At 45.6% G+C, this 22,058-nt stretch overlaps 1 protein-coding gene across 1 annotated transcript; it reads right to left on the bottom strand.

The window, feature by feature from the left end:
- Positions 1 to 3,329: 3,329 nt before the first annotated feature.
- Positions 3,330 to 6,382, bottom strand: LOC143757156 (extracellular calcium-sensing receptor-like). Its single transcript, XM_077248104.1, has 5 exons — positions 6,101 to 6,382; positions 5,135 to 5,941; positions 4,830 to 5,057; positions 4,606 to 4,729; positions 3,330 to 4,243 (listed from the first exon to the last, which is right to left on the bottom strand). The coding sequence occupies exons 1-5, from the start codon at positions 6,353 to 6,355 to the stop codon at positions 3,330 to 3,332; spliced, it is 2,328 nt and encodes a 775-aa protein (XP_077104219.1). The 5' UTR covers positions 6,356 to 6,382.
- Between the last annotated feature and the right edge of the window lie 15,676 nt (positions 6,383 to 22,058).

Genomic DNA, 22,058 nt, shown 5'->3' with positions numbered 1-22,058 from the left:
CTGCGCCAGAGGCCGCTGATCCTGCGCCAGAGGCCGCTGATCCTGCGCCAGAGGCCGCTGATCCTGCGCCAGAGGCCGCTGATCCTGCGCCAGAGGCCGCTGATCCTGCGCCAGAGGCCGCTGATCCTGCTCCAGAGGCCGCTGATCCTGCTCCAGAGGCCGCTGATCCTGCTCCAGAGGCCGCTGATCCTGCTCCAGAGGCCGCTGATCCTGCTCCAGAGGCCGCTGATCCTGCTCCAGAGGCCGCTGATCCTGCTCCAGAGGCCGCTGATCCTGCTCCAGAGGCCGCTGATCCTGCTCCAGAGGCCGCTGATCCTGCTCCAGAGGCCGCTGATCCTGCTCCAGAGGCCGCTGATCCTGCTCCAGAGGCCGCTGATCCTGCTCCAGAGGCCGCTGATCCTGCTCCAGAGGCCGCTGATCCTGCTCCAGAGGCCGCTGATCCTGCTCCAGAGGCCGCTGATCCTGCTCCAGAGGCCGCTGATCCTGCTCCAGAGGCCGCTGATCCTGCTCCAGAGGCCGCTGATCCTGCTCCAGAGGCCGCTGATCCTGCTCCAGAGGCCGCTGATCCTGCTCCAGAGGCCGCTGATCCTGCTCCAGAGGCCGCTGATCCTGCTCCAGAGGCCGCTGATCCTGCTCCAGAGGCCGCTGATCCTGCTCCAGAGGCCGCTGATCCTGCTCCAGAGGCCGCTGATCCTGCTCCAGAGGCCGCTGATCCTGCTCCAGAGGCCGCTGATCCTGCTCCAGAGGCCGCTGATCCTGCTCCAGAGGCCGCTGATCCTGCTCCAGAGGCCGCTGATCCTGCTCCAGAGGCCGCTGATCCTGCTCCAGAGGCCGCTGATCCTGCTCCAGAGGCCGCTGATCCTGCTCCAGAGGCCGCTGATCCTGCTCCAGAGGCCGCTGATCCTGCTCCAGAGGCCGCTGATCCTGCTCCAGAGGCCGCTGATCCTGCTCCAGAGGCCGCTGATCCTGCTCCAGAGGCCGCTGATCCTGCTCCAGAGGCCGCTGATCCTGCTCCAGAGGCCGCTGATCCTGCTCCAGAGGCCGCTGATCCTGCTCCAGAGGCCGCTGATCCTGCTCCAGAGGCCGCTGATCCTGCTCCAGAGGCCGCTGATCCTGCTCCAGAGGCCGCTGATCCTGCTCCAGAGGCCGCTGATCCTGCTCCAGAGGCCGCTGATCCTGCTCCAGAGGCCGCTGATCCTGCTCCAGAGGCCGCTGATCCTGCTCCAGAGGCCGCTGATCCTGCTCCAGAGGCCGCTGATCCTGCTCCAGAGGCCGCTGATCCTGCTCCAGAGGCCGCTGATCCTGCTCCAGAGCCCGTCCAGGCAGAGACCGTTCACGTCCCGTCCAGTCCGCTGGTTCCGTCCAGCCCAGAGACCCCTTCACCGCTGGTTCCGTCCGAAGGGTCCTCACCGCCATGGCCGCCCGAGGGGTCCGCACCGCCATGGCCGCCCGAAGGGTCCCCACGGTCCTGGCCACGCCCATGTCCTGCTCCGCCCTGGCCGCCTGCACTTCCTGATCCGCCCTGGAGGCTTCCCGTCTCAGTTTGGCCACGCCCTGGCCAGCCTTCAGGGCGCCCGCCCCCCCCACCCCATTGATGTTTTACGGCGCGAGGTCGCGCCTTGTTGAAGGGGGGCGTTCTGTCACAGTCTTCGTCTGCACCTGTCTGTCTTAGTCATCTTCACTACACTTCCCAGAATCCTTGTCTCCACACCTGAACTCACTCCCTCACTTACCAGCCTGTCCCTCGTTATCATCATCAGTGTCACCTGTTTTCACCTTGTTATGTTTGATTCATGCTTGTATTTAGTTTGCTTCTGTTCAGTGTGTCCTGGTCGGTTGTTAAAGTTATATGGATGTGTTTAGTGTGTGTTTCTGCCCGTCATTCTGCCTGCCTGTCTGTACCTGTGAGTTTGATCAGTAAAACTGTTTGATTTGGAGCTTTTGACTCAGCCATCTTCTTCTACCCGCACAACACCGTGACAATTACTGTGCGCAAATTTTTTTTTTTGAGATATCAACCTAAAATTTGGCACAGAACTTGTTCAGATATTTAGCTTTGATTTATTTAAGTTTTAGAGTTGAACATTTTTTGTGAAATACATTTTTGTTTTGTATAAAATATTTGTATACATTTTTTATATATTTAATATTTTCATAACTTTTTTAAACTTTACTTTTATAATAATCTGTTAAGTTTTCCCTTTAAAAAGATACCATAGTCTGTGATCTGAAAGTATTCAAGATTTGTAACAAAATATAAATTGGAAAAGTAATTTTCCAGTATATATATATATATATATTTAAAAATCGGGACAGACAGTTACCATTTAAAACAACTTTTTATTTTCACAAACTTTGAAACTTTTTATTATTTTGGGTATGTACACTTGCCTTAAATAATTTAAATATGCGAGTCAAATTGACCCACGAACATCATAAACCTAACAGAATTTGTTTGTGTAGGGCCTATATGTCAAAACACTAGCCTGGTCCCACCAGACTCTCGTACATTTCATTTCATTTGTACATAGAGTCTGGCACCAGTCCATTGACAAGCGTTAACTTCCTTGTAGGCGGGTACTCTATTGAAGTCTAAAACTAATTGGATCTGCCCAGAGTCGGTCTGGATCTGTCATAACCAATTGCTAACGTTTGGTCGTGACGTATGTCATATGTCAAACTTTTCCCGAACCCCGTGGGGAGGAGGGCCACAACATCATGGCCACCAATAAAACTAAGCAAAGATTGTTCTTGCTCCGGCTTTAACTTCTTGATATTTGGCAGCGTTGCCACAACGTACCGAATAGCTTCGCTCGCATCTTTCTCCGCTGCCATTACTGAACTACAACTCAAAATAACGCACAACATCAACATCATCGTTCTCAGCCACTCCCTCTGTTCGCTGATTGGCCTCTGTAAAAATTTGACCGGAGAAAACCAAAGACTACAGCACAATCTCAGATGTAGCACTGAAGGAAAATGAAAATTGAGCGGAAGTACGTAGGAGGGCGGAGCCAGGCTATCAAAACACATCAGTGTGTTGAAACTTTGCATGCATGTTCCTGACCCTCAATGAGAAAAAAAAAATACAAATACAAATAAAATAAAATAAAATAAAACAACAAAAACTCAAAACAGGTCAAATTGACTCACAACAGTACATAAGAGTTAAACCAATTCCTTAATGTTTGACTGAATATTTCCATATCACAAAACATACTATTTTGTTGATGTTTATTTAAAGCATATTAAAAAGTGCAGATGCTTTTTTTTTTTTGGATTTTTTTCCACTTCTCATGCCCTGTTGATTTTTTGTACTCCAATAACTATCAATGGATATCTTTGGACATATTTGCCATTACATGCTTTTTAGTGTTCATTTCAGGTTTCAGTAAAATTACATAGCACTTTGGCAAGAAAATGCAGAACAGTAAACCAAAACTAGAGACCAAAATGGCAAAAATTTCCACAGCCACAATATATTTTCCAGGAGAACTGACGTAAGCTGGGATAAACGTAATCCACACAGCACAGAATATTATCATACTAAATGTGATGAATTTAGCTTCGTTGAAGTTGTCAGGCAGTTTCCGTGCTAGAAAAGCCAAAATGAAGCAAAGGACAGCCAGGAGACCAATGTAACCCAACACTGTCCAGAAACCATAAGCTGAACCTAAATGACATTCTAAAATGATCTTTTCTTGGTAATGATTCGTGTTCATATATGGAAATGGTGGAGCTAATATTAACCAAAATGCACAAATAAGCACCTGTATGAGTGCAAAGGAAACAACACAGAGTTTTTGCTGTAAGGGCCCAAACCATTTCATTACATTACTTCCTGGAAGTGTAGCCTTGAAGGCTATTAACACTACTATTGTTTTCCCCAGAACACAAGAGATACAGAGGACAAAAGTGATCCCGAATGCTGTGTGACGCAACATACAGGACCACTCAGTGGGCCGACCAATGAAAGTAAGTGAACAAAGGAAACACAGAGTTAATGAGAAAAGCAGCAGGAAGCTCAACTCTGAGTTGTTGGCTCTTACTACAGGTGTGCTTCTATAAATATAGAAAATAAGCATGATTACTATTGTGAAAAAGACCCCCAAAAAAGAAAACAATGCCAAAAATATCCCCATTATTTCAAAATATGACAAGAATTCAATTTCTTTTGGGAAGCAGGAATCTCTTCTTGTATTTGACCACTGTGCAGTAGGGCATTTGAGGCAATCAGTTGAATCTAGAAAAAAAGGAAATCAAGTGCAAATTGAATTCTATGTAAAACATGAATTGAGCATTGGCTCCAATTTTGTGACAAAACACATCTTGAAATAATTTTTGTTAGCACTTTATTTTACAGTGTGCTTGGTACAAATATTACATGTAGATACTTACTATAAAAATAACTTTATGCATAATTACATGCAAAATAACCTTATATCAAACCCTAATCCTAACCTCATAGTAAGTACATTTAGTTAATTCATATTATTCAATACTAGAATGTATAATTACACTGTAACAAGGACACCTTAAAATAAAGTGTAACTTTTTCTTTCTTTCTTTAATTTTAACAGGTATTTTCATTAAATTGTTATGTACCTGTTTTGTTGCTAATCTCTCCTGGTGGGCATAGTACACAGTCAAAACAGCAGATGGGTCTTCCTTTTTGAACCGCTTTCCTGGTGCCTGGAGGACAGCTCTCACTACACACAGACACAGGCACCTGCAAGATAACAATATAACCATTATAATATTTACTTTCTTGGCAGTAATTTAAAAAAAGAAAAAAAAAAAGAAGGGAAATGTATGAAAAAACACTATACCTGATTTTTTTCTTTTCTCCAAACTATCTGAACATTATTCATGGAGAACCGTTGACCTTTAGGCAAAGAGGCATCATAGTAGCCAATAGTTCCCACCTCAATTTTGCCTTTATTAACTCTTTGTAGATTGATCAGCTCATATCTCGCTGGTGAATCTCCATTGTTATTAAAAAAGAAATTTTCACCCCCAGGTGTGGTGAAATTTATGGATTGCAAAGAGTTTAGGACCTTCAGAATGCAAATTAAATTAAAATGTTAGTGTCTGCAGGCCGCTTGATTGTATATATCGAATTATCTGATCTTACCTGCCAAGGCTTTATTTCAATAAGTTTTAGACAAGTGGCATTAGGAATGGAGCTTTTGTTTTGCTCACATGAGACAAGATCATTAACTGCATGAGCTACTGCATAAACAGCTTTATATATATTGTTTGAGAACCTTAAATCAGTCAAGTCAGTGAAAGAGTTTTGCACATATCTCAGATTCTCAGAGCCATTACACCTCATTCTTATTTCACTTGGAGACAAAGAACAGTCAAAAACATGTTCCCAAAAGTCTTTAAGAAATATGCTATTAGGAAATTGAGAGGGATTGACGTCATCTAGAAAAGGCCCTAATCTAGGTATCTGAGCATTGCGGACAGCGAATCCAATAGATCCAATCAGCAAAGTTTGACCATGGATATCTGCTAGAGAGTCATCTGTGATCCAGGCATCACTTCCGATCCACTGTAGTCCTGTAATGTTCTGTCTGAATAGCTCATCCACCAGTATCTTTATCTCCCTGTGTGACATGAAGGCTATAATCACCTTAGATGTGGAGATTCTGATAATATTCACGATTCTCAATATTTCGTGGTATGGACTGGTACTTTCAAAGGCTTCTGAGTATTCAATGCACACTCCTTCCTCATTAGCAGCTGTAATAAAAGTGGCTATCCCGTTTATTCCATAATCATTTTTATTGCTTAACACCCCCACCCACATCCAGCCAAAATGACTGACCAGCTGGGCCAATGCTCTGCTTTGAAAGTAATCGCTGGGAATGGTTCTGAAAAAGGAGGGATACTCCTTTCTGTTGCTCAAGCAAGCACATGTAGCAAAATGACTGATCTGTAAAGCCAGTGAAAGACATAAAACAGTTAATTTACAACTTTTGAAATAAATCTGATCAAATATTTATAATTAAAATAGTGTCTGTATTTGAAATTGTAACATAGAAACTTAATTATAACTATACATACAAATTAATAAAGAGAACATATAGCTTACCACTGGTATATTAAATCTTCCAACGATCTTTGCAAAGCTCATAGTTGGTGTTGATCCAGAATGTCCAATAACGGCCAGGACTGTTTGAGTTTTAGTGCAATTTTCTCCTGTTTTTGACTGCTCTAAACCGTTTACTAATGTCATTGCAGCTCTTAGTATGTCTGTGGATCCACAGTCATTGTAAATTTTGTATCCCAGTTTAATTCCAGGGAGAATATCTGTGTCTCTGTTTATCTCATCTATTGCAAACATCATTGTGTGAGCAAACTTGAATTCCCTGAAACTGAAACTTAAGGGATTTTTCAGTCAGTCAAGCTGTATTTTTAATTAAGATAATTTTTGTTAATAGCAAATAACATGTTTTGTTTAGAAGGTTTAGGGATACACAAATTTATAACAATAAATATGAGAAAAATTAAACCATGGTACTAACACATACATACTCTTTGCATGGACGTATTTCTGGCATCTTTGTAAAGTAATCTGTGTAGCCATCTTGTCCGGTGCGAAAGGAGAATATACCCCCAATTATTAGGTCTCCATCTTTCTCCAGTTCAGGCAGCACCCTGTGCCCCTGTGGTGTGCAGTCAGGCTTTTCTGCCTGGGTTAACAGTACCACCAAAAGCAGTTTAAGTGTCAGCATGGCAGTTCTGATTCCTGCCTGTTGTCTACCACCACATTTATACAGTGTGAGAAGCCCAAACAACTCCATCATGGCATCAATACTCTCAGAGGACTGATAGTAACAATCATAGTTTATCCTTCTATAAGCAACATTTAGCAGACGCTTGTATATCCTTAGATAATAAAAACAATTTCTTATTTTCATTTTTATGATTATTTGCTATTGCTCACTTTATGAGCATCAAATTCGAAATTCAGTGATAGAACTAACTTTAGTATAATACATATAAAACAGTGGGAAGTCGCCATCTCTGTTTGAAACCTGACATTGCAGTTATTTGCGGAGGTATCTTCTATATGTGGGTTGTGCATTGGCACGGCTTCTCAGCACTGGTTAACTCTCTGGGGTCTGAGGTGTTTTCTGGGTCCTGGAGGTGTTCTGACATTCTCTGACATTTGTACTTATTTCTGTTACTTGTGACATTTACATGGCTAAAGTCTTATTACACTGTATTCAGGAAAAATTCTGCTAAAATAATATGTCAGCAGCATGTATGTAAAAGATTGTAGTTTTGAGATAATGACGTTTATGCGTGGTTTGTGAAAAATATAAAATTCATTGTCACTGGAATAAGGTCATGAAACTCATACTGATTATTACTTCAAAAGACTTTTGTATCACGTAGCCTAGAATATTTTCTCCAAAACTATGTGAAAATCATCCTGCATACTTATTCAGATAAGACAATATATTGATTAAACATTTGTAAGACTTGTTTTGTGTGAGAAAGCTTTATGCAAGGAGACGTGAATCTCTCATTAATATTGATGTTTCACACCTGAGAAAGACAAAGACCCTCCCATAATCGCCCTATCAGGTGCTATCAGGCCCTATCATTATGAGGAGCCTTGCACAAAGAATGATTAGAGATTTAAAAAAGAATGGCTTTTAGATTGTTAGGATTTATTTAAAACACAACATAATCCAAAGATACACAACAAAGGACAAAAAGCACATTAGTAAACACACTGATCTAAAGATAGAGACTTGAACAGTCACACACCTTTTAGCCATTCCTGAAACATAGTACATACCTGTCATTTCCAAGGTGTTTGATTTTTCATTTTACCATGTTCATGTACAGAGACTCATATGAATGTTGGAAGTCAGCAGGATTCATTCAGTGGTATCTGGTCCCTGTAAAAAAATAAAACACCAGTGAACATGCTTATATCAAGATGAACTATAAGGCTAAACGATTTTGGGAATACATTTTAGATATTTCTCGTTAAAAATATGAAATTTACAAAACACACACACACACACACACACACACACACACACACACACACACACACACACACACACACACACACACACACACACACACACACACACACACACACACACATATATACATATATGAACACCAGGTTTGTTGTGCCTTGTTTGCATACATGTGTAGGGATGCATAAAATAATAACAATAGCCTAGATAGCTGGCAGCCTATAAATCGTTAAAAAGGAACACTTCAGTAACACTTCACCAAACAAAAAACATTTGGATTATCATATGTTACTTCAAAAGTTTCAATTCGTTATGAAATGAGATTGGAGTAAAAACATGAAGCCTAATATTTGGCGTGTTTTGCTTTTCAAACGCACAGCGCGACTGACTCAAACCCAGCACATGCAGAGAACATTTACTGAATTGATCTAGCCGCTCCAAACTGTGAAACATTGTTACTAGGGCTGTCACTTTTGTGAACAAATCCTGTTCGATTTTTGAGACATATGTGTTCATTGAATCGATTGTAAAATCGATTTTTCCATGTCTAAAGACGTTTCCATTTTCAACAGCAAATATTGACAAATCCACGGACAACTAACAGGCATTAGGACGAACGTAAGGAGGGCGCTTGAGACGCGCACAAGTCAGCAATATTTCTGATGATTTATTGGCGTGAAGTTTTTTGCAAGGTGACAAACAGGAGTGCAACATTCAAGGATTGAAATGGACACACGCCAAATTCGGATAAAAATGAACTTTGGCGGGTAACGCTGTCATATCACAAGCCAATTTTGCGTGTTTCTATGTTTACTCACTTTGCTGGGGAAGTTCGTGTAAGCCAAATCTGCGTGGATTTAGCGCAAATACGCAACTCGTGAGTCCTCATGATATATTAAATACAGCGTGTTGCGCAGAATCTGCGCATTTCTGGCTTGCTTGAAAACACACACGTCACTCAGCAACAAGTAACGGTAACAACGCGCTTGTTCACTTGCACTGAAGCAATAGCGAATATTAAAAAGCATTTGGTTAACAGAAAAGACATTGTTATTTCCCAACATCCTACATGTTCTGTGCACTGTATTGATCTGTCACACTAAAACACATTTTTGGTAAAAAAAAAAAAAAGGCAGTTAAAATCGATTCCCTATTTTCGTTTTCGAAACTTGTGTTGGTTGATCCGATCGATTGTGCAATCGATTTTCGAACGTAAAGTGACAGCCCTAATTGTTACATTATACATATCTACGTTTGAGCAGATATCCACAAACACAGTATTTAACAGTAAACACAGGTCTAAACATTATAATATTCACCATATTAGAATAAACACTCATAGTTTTATATCGTGCTGTGTTTAATTATCGAATATAAAAACATTCTTGTGTCATACATGTATATTCATTTAGCATTAGGCTTATCATTAGGCATGTTTTTACTCCAATCTCATTTCATAACATTTTAGTCTGGCACCAGTTTAACTAATAGCTACAATGTAAAGTTTATGCAACAATAACACGCTTACTATTATGTGTCTTACCTTAAAAATCGTTCTCATAATTAAATCGTTTTCTTCTAATTCTTCTGAGGTAAATCCAAGGTAAACAGCACAGCAAACACAGTCTTCCAAACTCAATGAAAAGCAGAAGAATACTGAAGTCACTGATTCTTTGTTTTTGAGGTAATGGGCGTTTACAGCTCTGCGTTCCTTCACGTGGATCATTTGCATGTGAACAGCTCTTGCACGTGTGGGTGTGGTCACATAAGAACTAATGCTAGAGAAACGTCTCGTTTACGTATGTAACCCTCGTTCCCTGAGAAGGGAACGGAGACGTCACGTCTAATTTGGTTACCAGTCTAATCACGCCATCTTCTCGGCTGTCTTCCAGTGTCCTGCGTAAATCTGAGATCCTTGTTGTGAGACTGGCACGGACGAAGGACTCCTATTTAGCACAGGAATAGCAAGGTACACTGGGGAGCATATCCCATAGCTTAGAGGAAATATGTAATTATTGCCAACCCAGAGGGGGGGGGGGGGGGGGGACCTTAGAGAATACACATATGACCCGGAGGGATGCATATGGAGAACACTGGGGTGTACAGCCGCAGATGGAATATTTCAACCCCAGGGGTGGCAAGGTGGCTTGCCAAGGGAAAGACACATGCCCAGAGAGGCTTACAGTGGAAATACACATGTGGGGGTCGCTCAGAGGTGGGACCATGCACTGGTGAGGCACCTAGCCGACGCGCAGGCAATGAACACTGGCGCCGACGTCAGGAGTGCTGGAGGAACTCAGGGCTTTCGGAGAAGCTCACCTGAGGAGAATATCGCACCTATCCAGTCTGTGGAGTGGAATGGCAAGCAAGCAAAGACACCTGAGTGGATCCAGTACTAGCTGATTGAAGCGAGTACATGAGAGGACACTGGCTCCACTCGGAGATTGTAGAATCTGGCGAATGTGTTAGGTGTCGCCCAGCCTGCAGCTCTGCAGATGTCTGTTAGCGAGGCACCATGCGCTAGAGCCCAAGAGGACGCCACACTCCGGGTGGAGTGGGCAGTCACACCAAGGGGGCACGGTCGACTTTGATGCTGGTATGCCAAAGCAATGGCGTCCACTATCCAATGAGACAACCTTTGCTTGGAGAGAGCCTTTCCCTTCAGCTTCCCACCATAACAGACAAAGAGCTGGTCTGAGGTCCTGGAACACTGCGTTCTGTCACATAGGCGCGGAGAGCGCGTACTGGACAGAGCAGTGCCAAGGCTGGGTCTGCCTCCTCCAGGGGCAGCGCTTGCAGGTTCACCACCTGGTCCCGGAAGGGAGTGGTAGGAACCTTGGGCACATATCCAGGCCGGGGTCTCAGGATCACGTGAGAGTAAGCTGGCCCGAATTCCAGGCACGCTTCGTCAACAGAGAATGCATGCAGGTCCCCTACCCTCTTGATGGAGGCCAGTGCAACCAGGAGTGCTGTCTTCATAGACAGGAATTTAATCTCGACTGATTGCAGGGGCTCAAATGGAGCACTCTTCAGGGCAGTTAGAACCACTGAGAGGTCCCAAGAGGCAACGAGAGGAGGGCGAGGCAGATTTAGTCTCCTCGCTCCTCTCAGGAACCCTATGACCAGGTCGTTCTTCCCCACCGACTTACCTTTGATGAGGTCATGGTGTGCGGCAATGGCGGCAACATAGACCTTCAGGGTGGAGGGAGACAGCCTTCGTCCAACCCCTGTTGAAGGAAGGAAAGCACAACGCTGATCGAGCATCTCCGGGGGTCTTCTCAGTGAGAAGAGCACCAGCTGACGAAGAGGCTCCACTTCAACGCATAGACGTGTCTCGTGGACGACGCCCTAGCAGAAGTGATGGTAGCCACCACCGCTGGTGGTAGGGTACTCAAACCTGCCTCGTCCCATCCAGGAGCCACACGTGGAGGTTCCAGAGATCGGGACGAGGGTGCCACAGGGTGCACCGCCCCTGAGAAAGAAGGTTCTTCCTCAGAGGGATTGGCCAGGGAGGTGCTGTCGCGAGGAGTACTAGTTCGGAGAACCAGGTCCGGGCGGGCCAGTACGGCGCGACCAGAATGACCTGCTCCTTGTCCTCCCTGACCTTGCGCAAGGTCTGCGCAAGAAGGCTCACGGGGGGAAACGCATACTTGCGGCCCTGTGGCCAGCTGTGCGCCAGAGCATCCATGCCGAGCGTGCCCTCGGTCAGGGAATAAAACTGGGCGCAATGGGTCGAGTCGTGAGAGGCAAACAGATCTACTCTGTGCGTCCCCGAACTGGTCCCAAATCAGCTGAACCAACTGGGGATGGAGTCGCCATTCTCCAGGGAGGGGCTTAAGCCGAGAGAGCTCGTCGGCTGCAGGGGCTTAAGCCGAGAGAGCTCGGAGGGGGCTTAAGCCGAGAGAGCTCGGAGGGGCTTAAGCTGAGAGAGCTCGTCGGCTGCACAGTTCAGGACTCCAGGAAGAAAATGGCTCCAGCAACTCGAGGCAATAGACATGCCATGCTGCTCAACACTACATGCGAGAATCACTGAGCTTCAGGAGCAACCTTGCTCAACACCTAAGTGTGAAGAAATTCACTGAACTTCAGGAGCATTTCTGCTCAACACCTGGTGTGATAAATCTCACTGAATTTTTCAGGAGCATTTCTGCTCAACATGAGAGTGTGACAGCATGTCCATTGCGCATGGCGCCCCAGCCCAGCTCATCTGTTGAGACAACAACATGCCGGGAAGCTCGTTCCAGGGGAACTCGGACCCGTAGAAAACTGAGGTTCGACCACAGGGTGAGTACTGACGGCAGGTCGGAGTAATTGGTACTCGGAGGGTGCCGTGTTGCCATGCCCACCTCGGGACTCGGTCGCGAAGCCAAAGCTGAAGCGGTATCATATGAAGCAATCTGAGCGGCGTACCGCGGCTGCAGATGCCATATGCCCCAGGAGCCTCTGAAAAAACTTCAGTGGAACCTCACTCTTGCGCTTGATAGTCTCAGACAAGTCAGCAATGGCTGAGTGGAGAAGCCAAGTCCATACCAAGAAAAGAGCTCCTCTGCACGGGGCAAAGTTACTCCTCTCCCAGTTGACCCGAAGGCCCAGACGAGCTAGGTGCTGGAGCACTGGGTCCCTGTATTCGCAAACCTGGTCTCGGGAGTGAGCTTAAGACAGCCAGTCACCGAGATAGTTCAGGATGCGAACCCCGTGTTCTCATGGAGGAACAAGGGCTGCCTCAACAACCTTGTGAAGGCGCGAGGAGACAGGGCTAGCCCGAATGGGAGAACAGCGTACTGATATGTGCGCGCCCTGACAGCAAAACCGTAGGTATGGTCTGAGTCGAAGGAGAACAGAGACATAAAAGTAGGCGTCCTTCAGGTCGATCGCTCTGAGGACACAGTAGCATGGCAACAGAGCTTTCAACCGGGGGGATCCCAGTGTACCCATGGGCAGCGGCCCCTGAGGGGAGGAAAGGCGGATGAGACCAACGAGCGGACCCGTGATCTCATCACGCACGTCCGGGAGGAAAGTTATTGGGGTTTGCCGTGGACGTGGGTCGGCGGCCTCACCCAAAAACCAATCGTCCCGGGAAAGCATGGCCGTCATCTCCGTATCAGACTCAGGCACAGCCGTATGCACACCAGAGGGTGGCAGCTGTGACAAGTCTTCATTTCCAGAAGAATCAAGCCCACCTAGTGATGCTGCTACAGACACAGCATCATCCTCTGTAGCTTCAAATGAAAACACACGGGCCACCCGAGGGTAGACTCGTGGAATCATCAGTTCGCTAGCGGGCACCGTCATTTAAGAGGGGGGCTGGGGTCCGGGACACAGAGTCGGCGCCTTGTTCCATACCAACACCCTCAGGTCACCCTGGCCACCAGCCGAAGATCGGGGGGTGGATGAGGGGACTCTCACTCTTGCGAGTTCACCGAGTCTCGACCTATGTATGACGCGATGATCACGTTCCCAGCGAGAACATGAGTCACCCACGAGCGCTGTTCATGCATGATCAAAGCCCAAACACACTAGACAGCGCTCGTGCCCATCAGAGTCCGATGGACTTAGCACTTTATATTCTAAAGCTTTTAGCATTAGTTACTGTTATCATCAGTAGTACCATCAGTAGTTAAACATAGTGTCTGTTTGAACAACGTTAAAGTGATTTTATTTTATTCTAGCTTTTATTTTAGCTATCTTTTATTCTAGCTTGGGAGCGACACATGTGAGCCTCAATAGGAGACATTGCCATCTCACTACTACTTTCAAATAAATTAGAGACAATCCTCTTTTACAAAACTTTTATTTTTGGGTGTTTAGTTGTTCATCAACTATCAATTCTATACTTGTAGGAGACATAAAGGCTTCAGAGCCATTTCTGCCCTACAAAGCAATAAGGCAGTAACTGCATTTTTGGTCAAAAATGAGTTATCATTTTCATGACGTTCAAGGCATCCTTTGTTATGTGACAAAACATCTTATCTCAAATGTGTGTTTTGGAGAAAAATGGTTTGCGATTTCACCCTTCTAACTTCACACAAATTGTGTTTGAGATGGCACAAAGCCGGGGAAAGAAGATGGTCGAACTGGCATTGAAAAGAAAATACCCAGAGTACAGTGACAGATTAAACATTTAGAGGCTAGGCTATCACAGTATAAACACATGTCAGCCGCCAGGGCGGGACTTCCTCTCAGAGGTCCATTCAGATAGCATTATGCTAACTGACAGGCGATGTTTTAAATAGCTTTGCTTACCTGCCCCTGATTCTCCCCACCCCCTCATCGCTGATGCCATGTCATCATCTTGTTGTTCATGTCACAAAGTTATAATCCAACCAGCGGTGAAAAAATATTCAATAACTAGAAAAGCACTCGGAGAGCACTAACCTCTGTCAAGGCGTGATCTTCTTCGCTCTTATTAGCCTACATGAGCGGCGTCTTCTTTTTTCATAGGCTAATCATTCACGGCGTTATTGTCCAGCTGGAGAATATAACTGTCCATAAGCACAGCTATCGGTGTAACAGTTATTCTTTAACATGACAGGTGTCTGTTCAACTTAAAACACACTCTCTTCGCGGCCGCTGTTTAGACTATGTATCGACCAGGAAACTATATAAGCACCCCAAAACACAAGCGCGTCAGCTTCTGAGTCTTCAGCAAGCGCTCTGTGTATGAAAAAGTCTGTGTCTCCAGTGTTTTTGTCTGTCCTTCGAAATTGCTAGGCAGGAGTTTTTCACACACACACATATATATATATATATATATATATAGTTCAGAAAACTATTTCAGAAAGTGTGTTCATCCCTGCCCACATTATATTACGGGTGGGGATACACACAATCTGTGTGTTGTTTGTTTGGGAGTGCATCATGCCCAGTCAGCTCTCGAGGGAGCTGATTGTGAGCATTGCGAGCGTTTGTCCATAAAAACGCTCGGTGCGCGCTCCCCGCGGTTCGGGTCCCGCTGCTGCCGAGGCACAGCGAAGGCTTCAGTCGTGGGGATCGCAAATGGATCTATCAGTGGGGATTGAGAGCTCTGCCTTATCTCAGCCCTCACCTGGTAGATCCAGTGCCTCAGATCCGGGTTCGGAAGCATGCGCTGCAGTTTCTTCCGCCCGGGCTGAGGCACCATCAATTCAATTATCCAGTTCTGAGGAACTGGATGTTGAAAGTATTGATACAGCAGAGACTGGGGACTCGTCACTTCAGTCTCCTGCTAGTGAGGAGCTTATGGAGGTGCTCACTCGTGCTGTAGAAAAATTAAGCATCGAGTGGCCAGCTGATAGACAGGAATCTCGTTCAAAGAGTAAACTAGACGAAATATTTCTGCCCTCTCGTGCTGCACCTCCACGCCGGTGTCTTCCGTTCTTTCCTGACCTCCACACCGAGGTGTTGAGGTCATGGAAAAGACCAGTTTCATCCAGAATATTTAGCCAGCAAACATCTGTTTATTCAAATATTTCTGGGGCTAAGAATTATGGTTATGGGGCGATGCCTAAGGCTGAAGAAACGTTAGCGAGTCATCTATCTCCAGTTACCGCATCGTCATTTAAGACACCGGCATTGCCCACCAAGCCATTAAGAAACACTTCGGCTTTGGTGGGCAAAGCTTACTTGGCAGCAGGTCAATCGGCAGCGTGCTTACACACTATGCCGATATTACAAGCCTATCAAGCAGACCTATTAAAAGATTTGAGTGAGGGGGATGAAATTAGTGCTGATGCAATTCGAGAATTACGTCAGGCAGCAGATCTATCTCTCCGAGCCACCAAGGAGATGGCCAAATCAGTGGGTCGTTCTATGGCAGCCATGGTGGCGACGGAGAGACACTTATGGTTGAATTTATCCAATATGAAAGAAAAGGAAAAATCTTTTCTCCTGGATGCCCCGCTTTCAACTGCTGGCCTCTTTGATGACTCAGTAAATTCGCTCATCGAGAGGTTTCAGGAAGAGAAAAGGCAGGCGGCGGCGCTCCAGAAATTTCTCCCCCTCCGTGTTCATGTCTCCGGGGCTGCTAGGCAGGAGCAGCCCCGGCCGTCGAGTAGCTCCTCACATAGGGCGCAACAAAAAACAGACGAAGGTCGTCTAGGGGCAGGGCTGATCTAAGGACAGTTATCGTTGCCAAGATGGCCTCGTCAAAGAAGAGGTCCTGACGCCAAAAGCGTCAGGATGCTGAGGGTGGTCCCCACCGAGGAGGGTGTTCACCGCATTACACGGTGCCCGTTCTCTCTCGGTGCCCTCAGGGGCCCGCTCTGCCAACCCCGCCTGCGTGCCGGGGCGTGGACGGTCCCAGCGAGCACTTTCCCGAGGGACGCTCGCCCGTTCTTAGGAGCGGTTTAGAGCGGCCAGACCAGTTGTTATTATTGACGATTGGTTGATTATAGCTCAATCGAAGCATCAGGCGATTCGGCATCGAGATGTCATGCTCGCCCATATCAAAAAGTTGGGGTTGAGGCTCAACGCCAAGAAAAGTGTGCTTTCTCCATTACAGAGGACCACTTTTCTGGTTGTGGTTTGGGATTCGACGACGATGCAGGCACGTCTGTCTCCTGCTCGTATAGCTTCAATTCTCTTAGCCATCAAGCAGGCAAAGCTAGGCCAGTCACTTACTGTAAAAGACTATCAGAGAATTCTCGGTCTGATTGCAGCAGCGTCCAACGTTATACCTTGCGGCCTGCTGTACATGAGACCGCTGCAGTGGTGGCTCAGGGCCAAGGGGTTTTCCCTGAGGGGAAACCCGCTCCGCATGATCAGGGTCACGCGGCGGTGTCTTCGCTAGTGGTCGCTCAGCTCAGGGTCTGTGGCAGGACCATCATCTTCAATGGCATATAAATTGTCTAGAAATGCTGGCAGTGTTTCAGGCTCTGAAACACTTCCTCCCAGACCTGAGAGGTCATCATGTTCTTTTCCATTCAGACAACACATCGGTGGTCTCCTATATAAACCATCAGGGGGGTCTGCGTTCGCGCCCTTTATACAAGCTGGCTTGCCAGATCCTTCTATGGTCCCAGGGGAAGCTTCTTTCCTTTAGGGTGATTTATATCCCGGGGTATTTAAATCAGGGGGCAGACATCCTGTCGAGGCAGGGGCCGAGGCCCGGGGAATGGAGACTCCATCCCGAGGTGGTGGAGCTCCTATGGAAACATTTCGGGTTGTGCCGAGGTAGACCTATTTGCATCCAAGGATACATCACACTGTCCACTGTGGTTCTCTCTAAGCCATCCAGCCCCTTTGGGGTTGGACGCCATGGTACAGGCGTGGCCGAGGTCACGTCTGTGCGCATTTCCCCCAATTGCTCTGCTCCCAGGAGTTCTGGAAAGGGTTCGCCGGGACAGGGTCAGTCTACTGTTGGTAGCCCTGTACTGGCCTGCCCGAGTTTGGTTTGCGGGCCTAATTTCTCTCCTCGACGGCTCTCCTCTGGAGATTCCGATCAGGAGGGACCTTCTTTCTCAGGCGAGTGGGTTGATCCTTCACCCCCGCCCAGAACTATGGAGGTTGTGGGCTTGGCCTCTGAGGGGGCCCCGCTCATAGAATCTGGTCTCTCGACTGAGGTCGTGGAGACCATCCTCCACTCCAGAGCTCCGGCCACTAGGAAATTATATGCCTTGAGGTGGAAGATGTTCACCTCTTGGTGTGGGGAACACCAGTTGGACCCAGTTAACTGCCCGGTGGGTGCAGTGCTGGAATTCCTTCAGGAGCGTTTCTCCACAGGGTTATCCCACTCCACATTGAAGGTGTACGTGGCGGCCTTATCTGCTTACCACGTCCCTTTAAGTGGAGCCTCTCTCGGGAGACACCCACTTGTAACTCGTTTCCTTCAAGGCACTTTGAGGCTGAGGCCAGCAGTTCGCACGAGGGTGCCGACCTGGGACCTTGCGGTTGTTCTAGAAGGTCTCTCTCTAGCACCGTTTGAGCCCATTGAATACGTTTCTGAGAAATTTGTTACTCTAAAAACTATTTTTCTTCTTGCTATCTCTTCTTTAAAAAGAATAGGAGATATTCAAGCTCTATCGGTCTCTCCCTCGTGCTTGGAATTCTCGCCCAGCATGGGAAAAGCCTTTCTCCTTCCTAGACCGGGCTATGTTCCTAAGGTCCCAGCTAATACTGTCAGGCCTATTGTACTGCAAGCCTTCTGTCCTCCTCCTTTTCTGACGTCGGACCAGGAGAAGCTTAATCTGCCTCACCCAGTTAGGGCTTTAGATGCTTACGTCCACAGAGCTGCCCTGTGGAGGAAATCTGAACAGTTATTTGTTTGCTTTGGACCACCCAAAAAGGGGTGTCCTGCGTCTAAGCAGAGGATGAGCAAGTGGGTGGTCGAGGCCATCTCACTTGCTTACGAGTCGGCTAGTCAGCCTTCACCCTTGGCTGTACAAGCTCACTCTACTAGGAGTATGGCTGCCTCTAAGGCTATTTTGTCAGGAGTATCAATTCAGGATGTTTGCGATGCGGCAGGCTGGAAATCACCTCATACATTCGTGAAGTTTTACCATCGTGACTTCAGCTCCACTCCAGGGGCGCAGGTGCTTTCCTCCGAATGTGCGCCTTGACTACACACGACGGACACTTGTTCGTATGGCGACGTTGGTATTAGCGTTCCCACAGCGTTTCACGCAGCTCGAGTTCCCTGAAAGGGAACGTCTCTGGTTACGTATGTAACCTCAGTTCCCTGAAGGGAACGAGACGCTGCGTGTCTGTGCCATACTTCCAGCATGCCCGTGAGCACTTGCTACAGTCTTATCAGAAGCTGATGCGCTTGTGTTTTGGGGTGCTTATATAGTTTCCTGGTCGATGACGTCAACCGGCTATGACGTTCCGTCTCGCCATTGGACTGATTTCATTCGTGCTTCATGACGCACTCACGCAGGGGCGTTCCCACAGCGTTTCGTGCAGCGTCTCGTTCCCTTCAGGGAACTAAGGTTACATACGTAACCACAGATGTTTTATCCTATTATTGTAGGCCTAATGTAACTTATGAAGCTAGGCTTCGTTTTTGTGTGTTGGCTTTTCTTTCTTCATTTTCATTAAGGTTGCAAAACCATTCATTTATTGTGTTAGCCTAATTCATGCACTATTTTGCCATTGACCTAATTTAAGTTATTCCCTGTACAATGAAATATTATGATATACATACATCATCTGTAATCTTTGTTTCTCTCATGCCACCAAACAGGAGGGTGTTTTGGTATTCCCTGCCTGTACTGCGATCTTGCTGCCTTTTGGTATTACCTGCCTTGACTGCGATCTTGCTGATCGATTGCTGTTCCTGATCCTGATCGATTGCTCCTGTCTGCCTAGCTACCTGCTGTGTTTTGTTTGCTTCGAGGCTGTAAGCTCCGTCTAAGCCTCGTATTAGCTTTGTATTTCTTTGTTTTGAACCATCATTTACTACCATTTCTAGTTGTTTATACTACTAAATACAGCTTAGACAACATCTCATATTAACCTGACATCGCTAGCTTCCGTTATTGTTAGCACAACACGCTAGTAACTCGCTAGCCTGTTAACGCGCCACCCGTGCACTCAGTTATTTATTTATTTTTCGACAACATGTATGTTAGACCCTATACCGACTAAACTACTGAAAGAGATGCTTCCAGAAGTCATAGATCGACAACATGTATGTTAGACCCTATACCGACTAAACTACTGAAAGAGATGCTTCCAGAAGTCATAGATCCTCTTCTTAACATCATTAATTCATCTTTGTCTCTAGGATACGTACCAAAAACCTTTAAGCTAGCTATGATTAAATCGCTTGTTAAAAAAACGCAACTTGATCCTACAGAATTAGTCAATTACAGGCCGATCTCAAATCTACATTTTCTGTCAAAGATACTAGAAAAGGCAGTATCCTCACAACTATGTTCCTTTCTTGAAAGAAATGGTATCTGTGAGGATTTCCAGTCAGGATTTAGACCGCACCATAGCACTGAGACAGCTCTCATTAGAGTCACAAATGATTTGCTCTTATCATCCGATCGTGGTTGTATCGCTCTATTAGTGTTACTTGATCTTAGTGCTGCATTTGACACCATTGACCACAACATTCTCTTAAATAGACTAGAAAACTATGTTGGCATTGGTGGAATTGGATTAGCATGGTTTAACCTGTTAACCTTCAAGGCCACTTTTGAAAAATCCCCAGAAATGGCATACCCAAACTTAAACAGATACAGTTCATGAACCCTTTGCACTAAAAGCACAAGTATGATCTCATTTGAAAGCTGACACCTAGTAGTTTATTGTAAATGTAGAAATAATTATTGTCATAATGAAAAAAAAATGTTTAAATAGCTTCAAAGTTTTGTAAAGTTATTAGAAATTTATTTTTATGAAACATCTTCATAAAAATAAAATTGAAGTTGGCCCTGGAGCAATCTAGAAATGCACTGCAGCTAAAGCCATATGTGTGACCATTTTATATTTAAAATCTGAAAATGATAAGTCTAAAACTCTGTATTTAGTTAAATGTTTTTCAAGATCATGTCAAATTACTTTATTTTGATTAGACTCTAAAATGCAAACTGATGTTTAGTCATGTTCTGAGTCATCTAATCAGTCTATTGTCTCTATTATTTTGTGGTGCAAACGAGCCCCATTCAGTGTAAGTCTCCCCCTGCACACATTTACACCTCTCCAGACTGGTTATGGCTCTAAATATGCATTTCTTTTGTCTGCATTATAGCTACTAACGACTGGCTATTCACATGCTATTCATAGGGTTTCAAACCCTAATTTCTTTTATCAAAGTTCTCACTAAATATTTGAAACTGGTATCAAATGCACTGAAACATTTTAGTAAGCATTCCTATTTAGAAAAAAATCATAAAACAATAACTGCTGGTGGCAGGTGCACCTGGGCTAGCTAGCATGTTAGCTTAGCACACCATCAATACACGACCATTTATGAGATTAAAACCATGTTTGTGCTCCAAACTTATTTTATAACGCAAGTCGAGTGTTTTAAATAATCTTCTGTGATCTAATTTGGCTTCAGATAAAAAAAAATCAGACAGAAAATGTATTATTTATAGTGTTCTGCACGATGATGAAATCTATATCGATTAGCAGATTATCCGTAATCAGAAACATTAATAGCAGGGATACAACAACGTGCTGCCTTCCACAAGCAACAACATCTGATGTAAACAGGGAACTTCAGAACATTCTGATGAAACATAAGACTGCAAATCGAATCATCATTCATGTGGGGAAGAATGATATTCATAAAGAGCAGTCGGAACTTCTTAAAAAGGATTTCAATGAACTTTTTGAAACACTTAAAAGACTGAAAGTTCAAACATTCATCAGTGGACCACTCCCAGCAAGAGGAACAAACAGGTTTTCACGGTTGCTTGGGCTTAATACATGGCTGCAAAAAACCTGCAATATAAAAGGAGTGAACTTTATTGACAACTTCAATCTTTTCTGGAGTCAGAGGCAACTGTTTAAACAGGATGGCCACCACCCAAACAAACTTGGTTCAAGAGTGCTAAAGGACAATATCTACTTCTCCCTCCGTCATCCTTCTGCAATGTGTGCCAATCCACTCAACCTGAATGGCACACACACACCTGGATACAGTATGAATGACCACAGGATTTCACTTCAGCCCCTGAATGGACATGCGGTTGACACATCACACAAGGACAGTGATAACACCACTCAGCCACAACAACCTCTGCTCACGGACACAATCTCAGCTGAGCCCTGCCCACAGAGCTCACCACAGACAGACTGTGACATACCAGCACTGCTCCAATATACAGCACCCAAGGACGACTTTCTGGAAAACAGCCAGGGAAACCAGGACAGCATATTACAGCCTCCAATAACACCAGAGCAAAAATCACTCTCACCGGAAACATTATCACTCTCTCCAGCATCTCCACTTCTGTGCTTCTCAGAGAAAATGGAACAACTGGTGCATGCTGGAACTAGACTATCCCACTCTTTTGCTGCGAGCCCCCAGATACCAACCAAAAAACGCCAGGCCCCACAACCACCAAAGCCTACGGGCCCAGCTCGCCCTCCCCCTCCTCCTGTGAGAGCTCTTCG

The sequence above is a fragment of the Siphateles boraxobius genome, unplaced genomic scaffold (assembly GCF_051911475.1).
Source record: "Siphateles boraxobius isolate OS27281-9 unplaced genomic scaffold, OSU_SipBor_1 30, whole genome shotgun sequence".
Taxonomy (NCBI): domain Eukaryota; kingdom Metazoa; phylum Chordata; class Actinopteri; order Cypriniformes; family Leuciscidae; genus Siphateles; species Siphateles boraxobius.
This window is presented reverse-complemented; position numbering and strand designations above follow the sequence as displayed.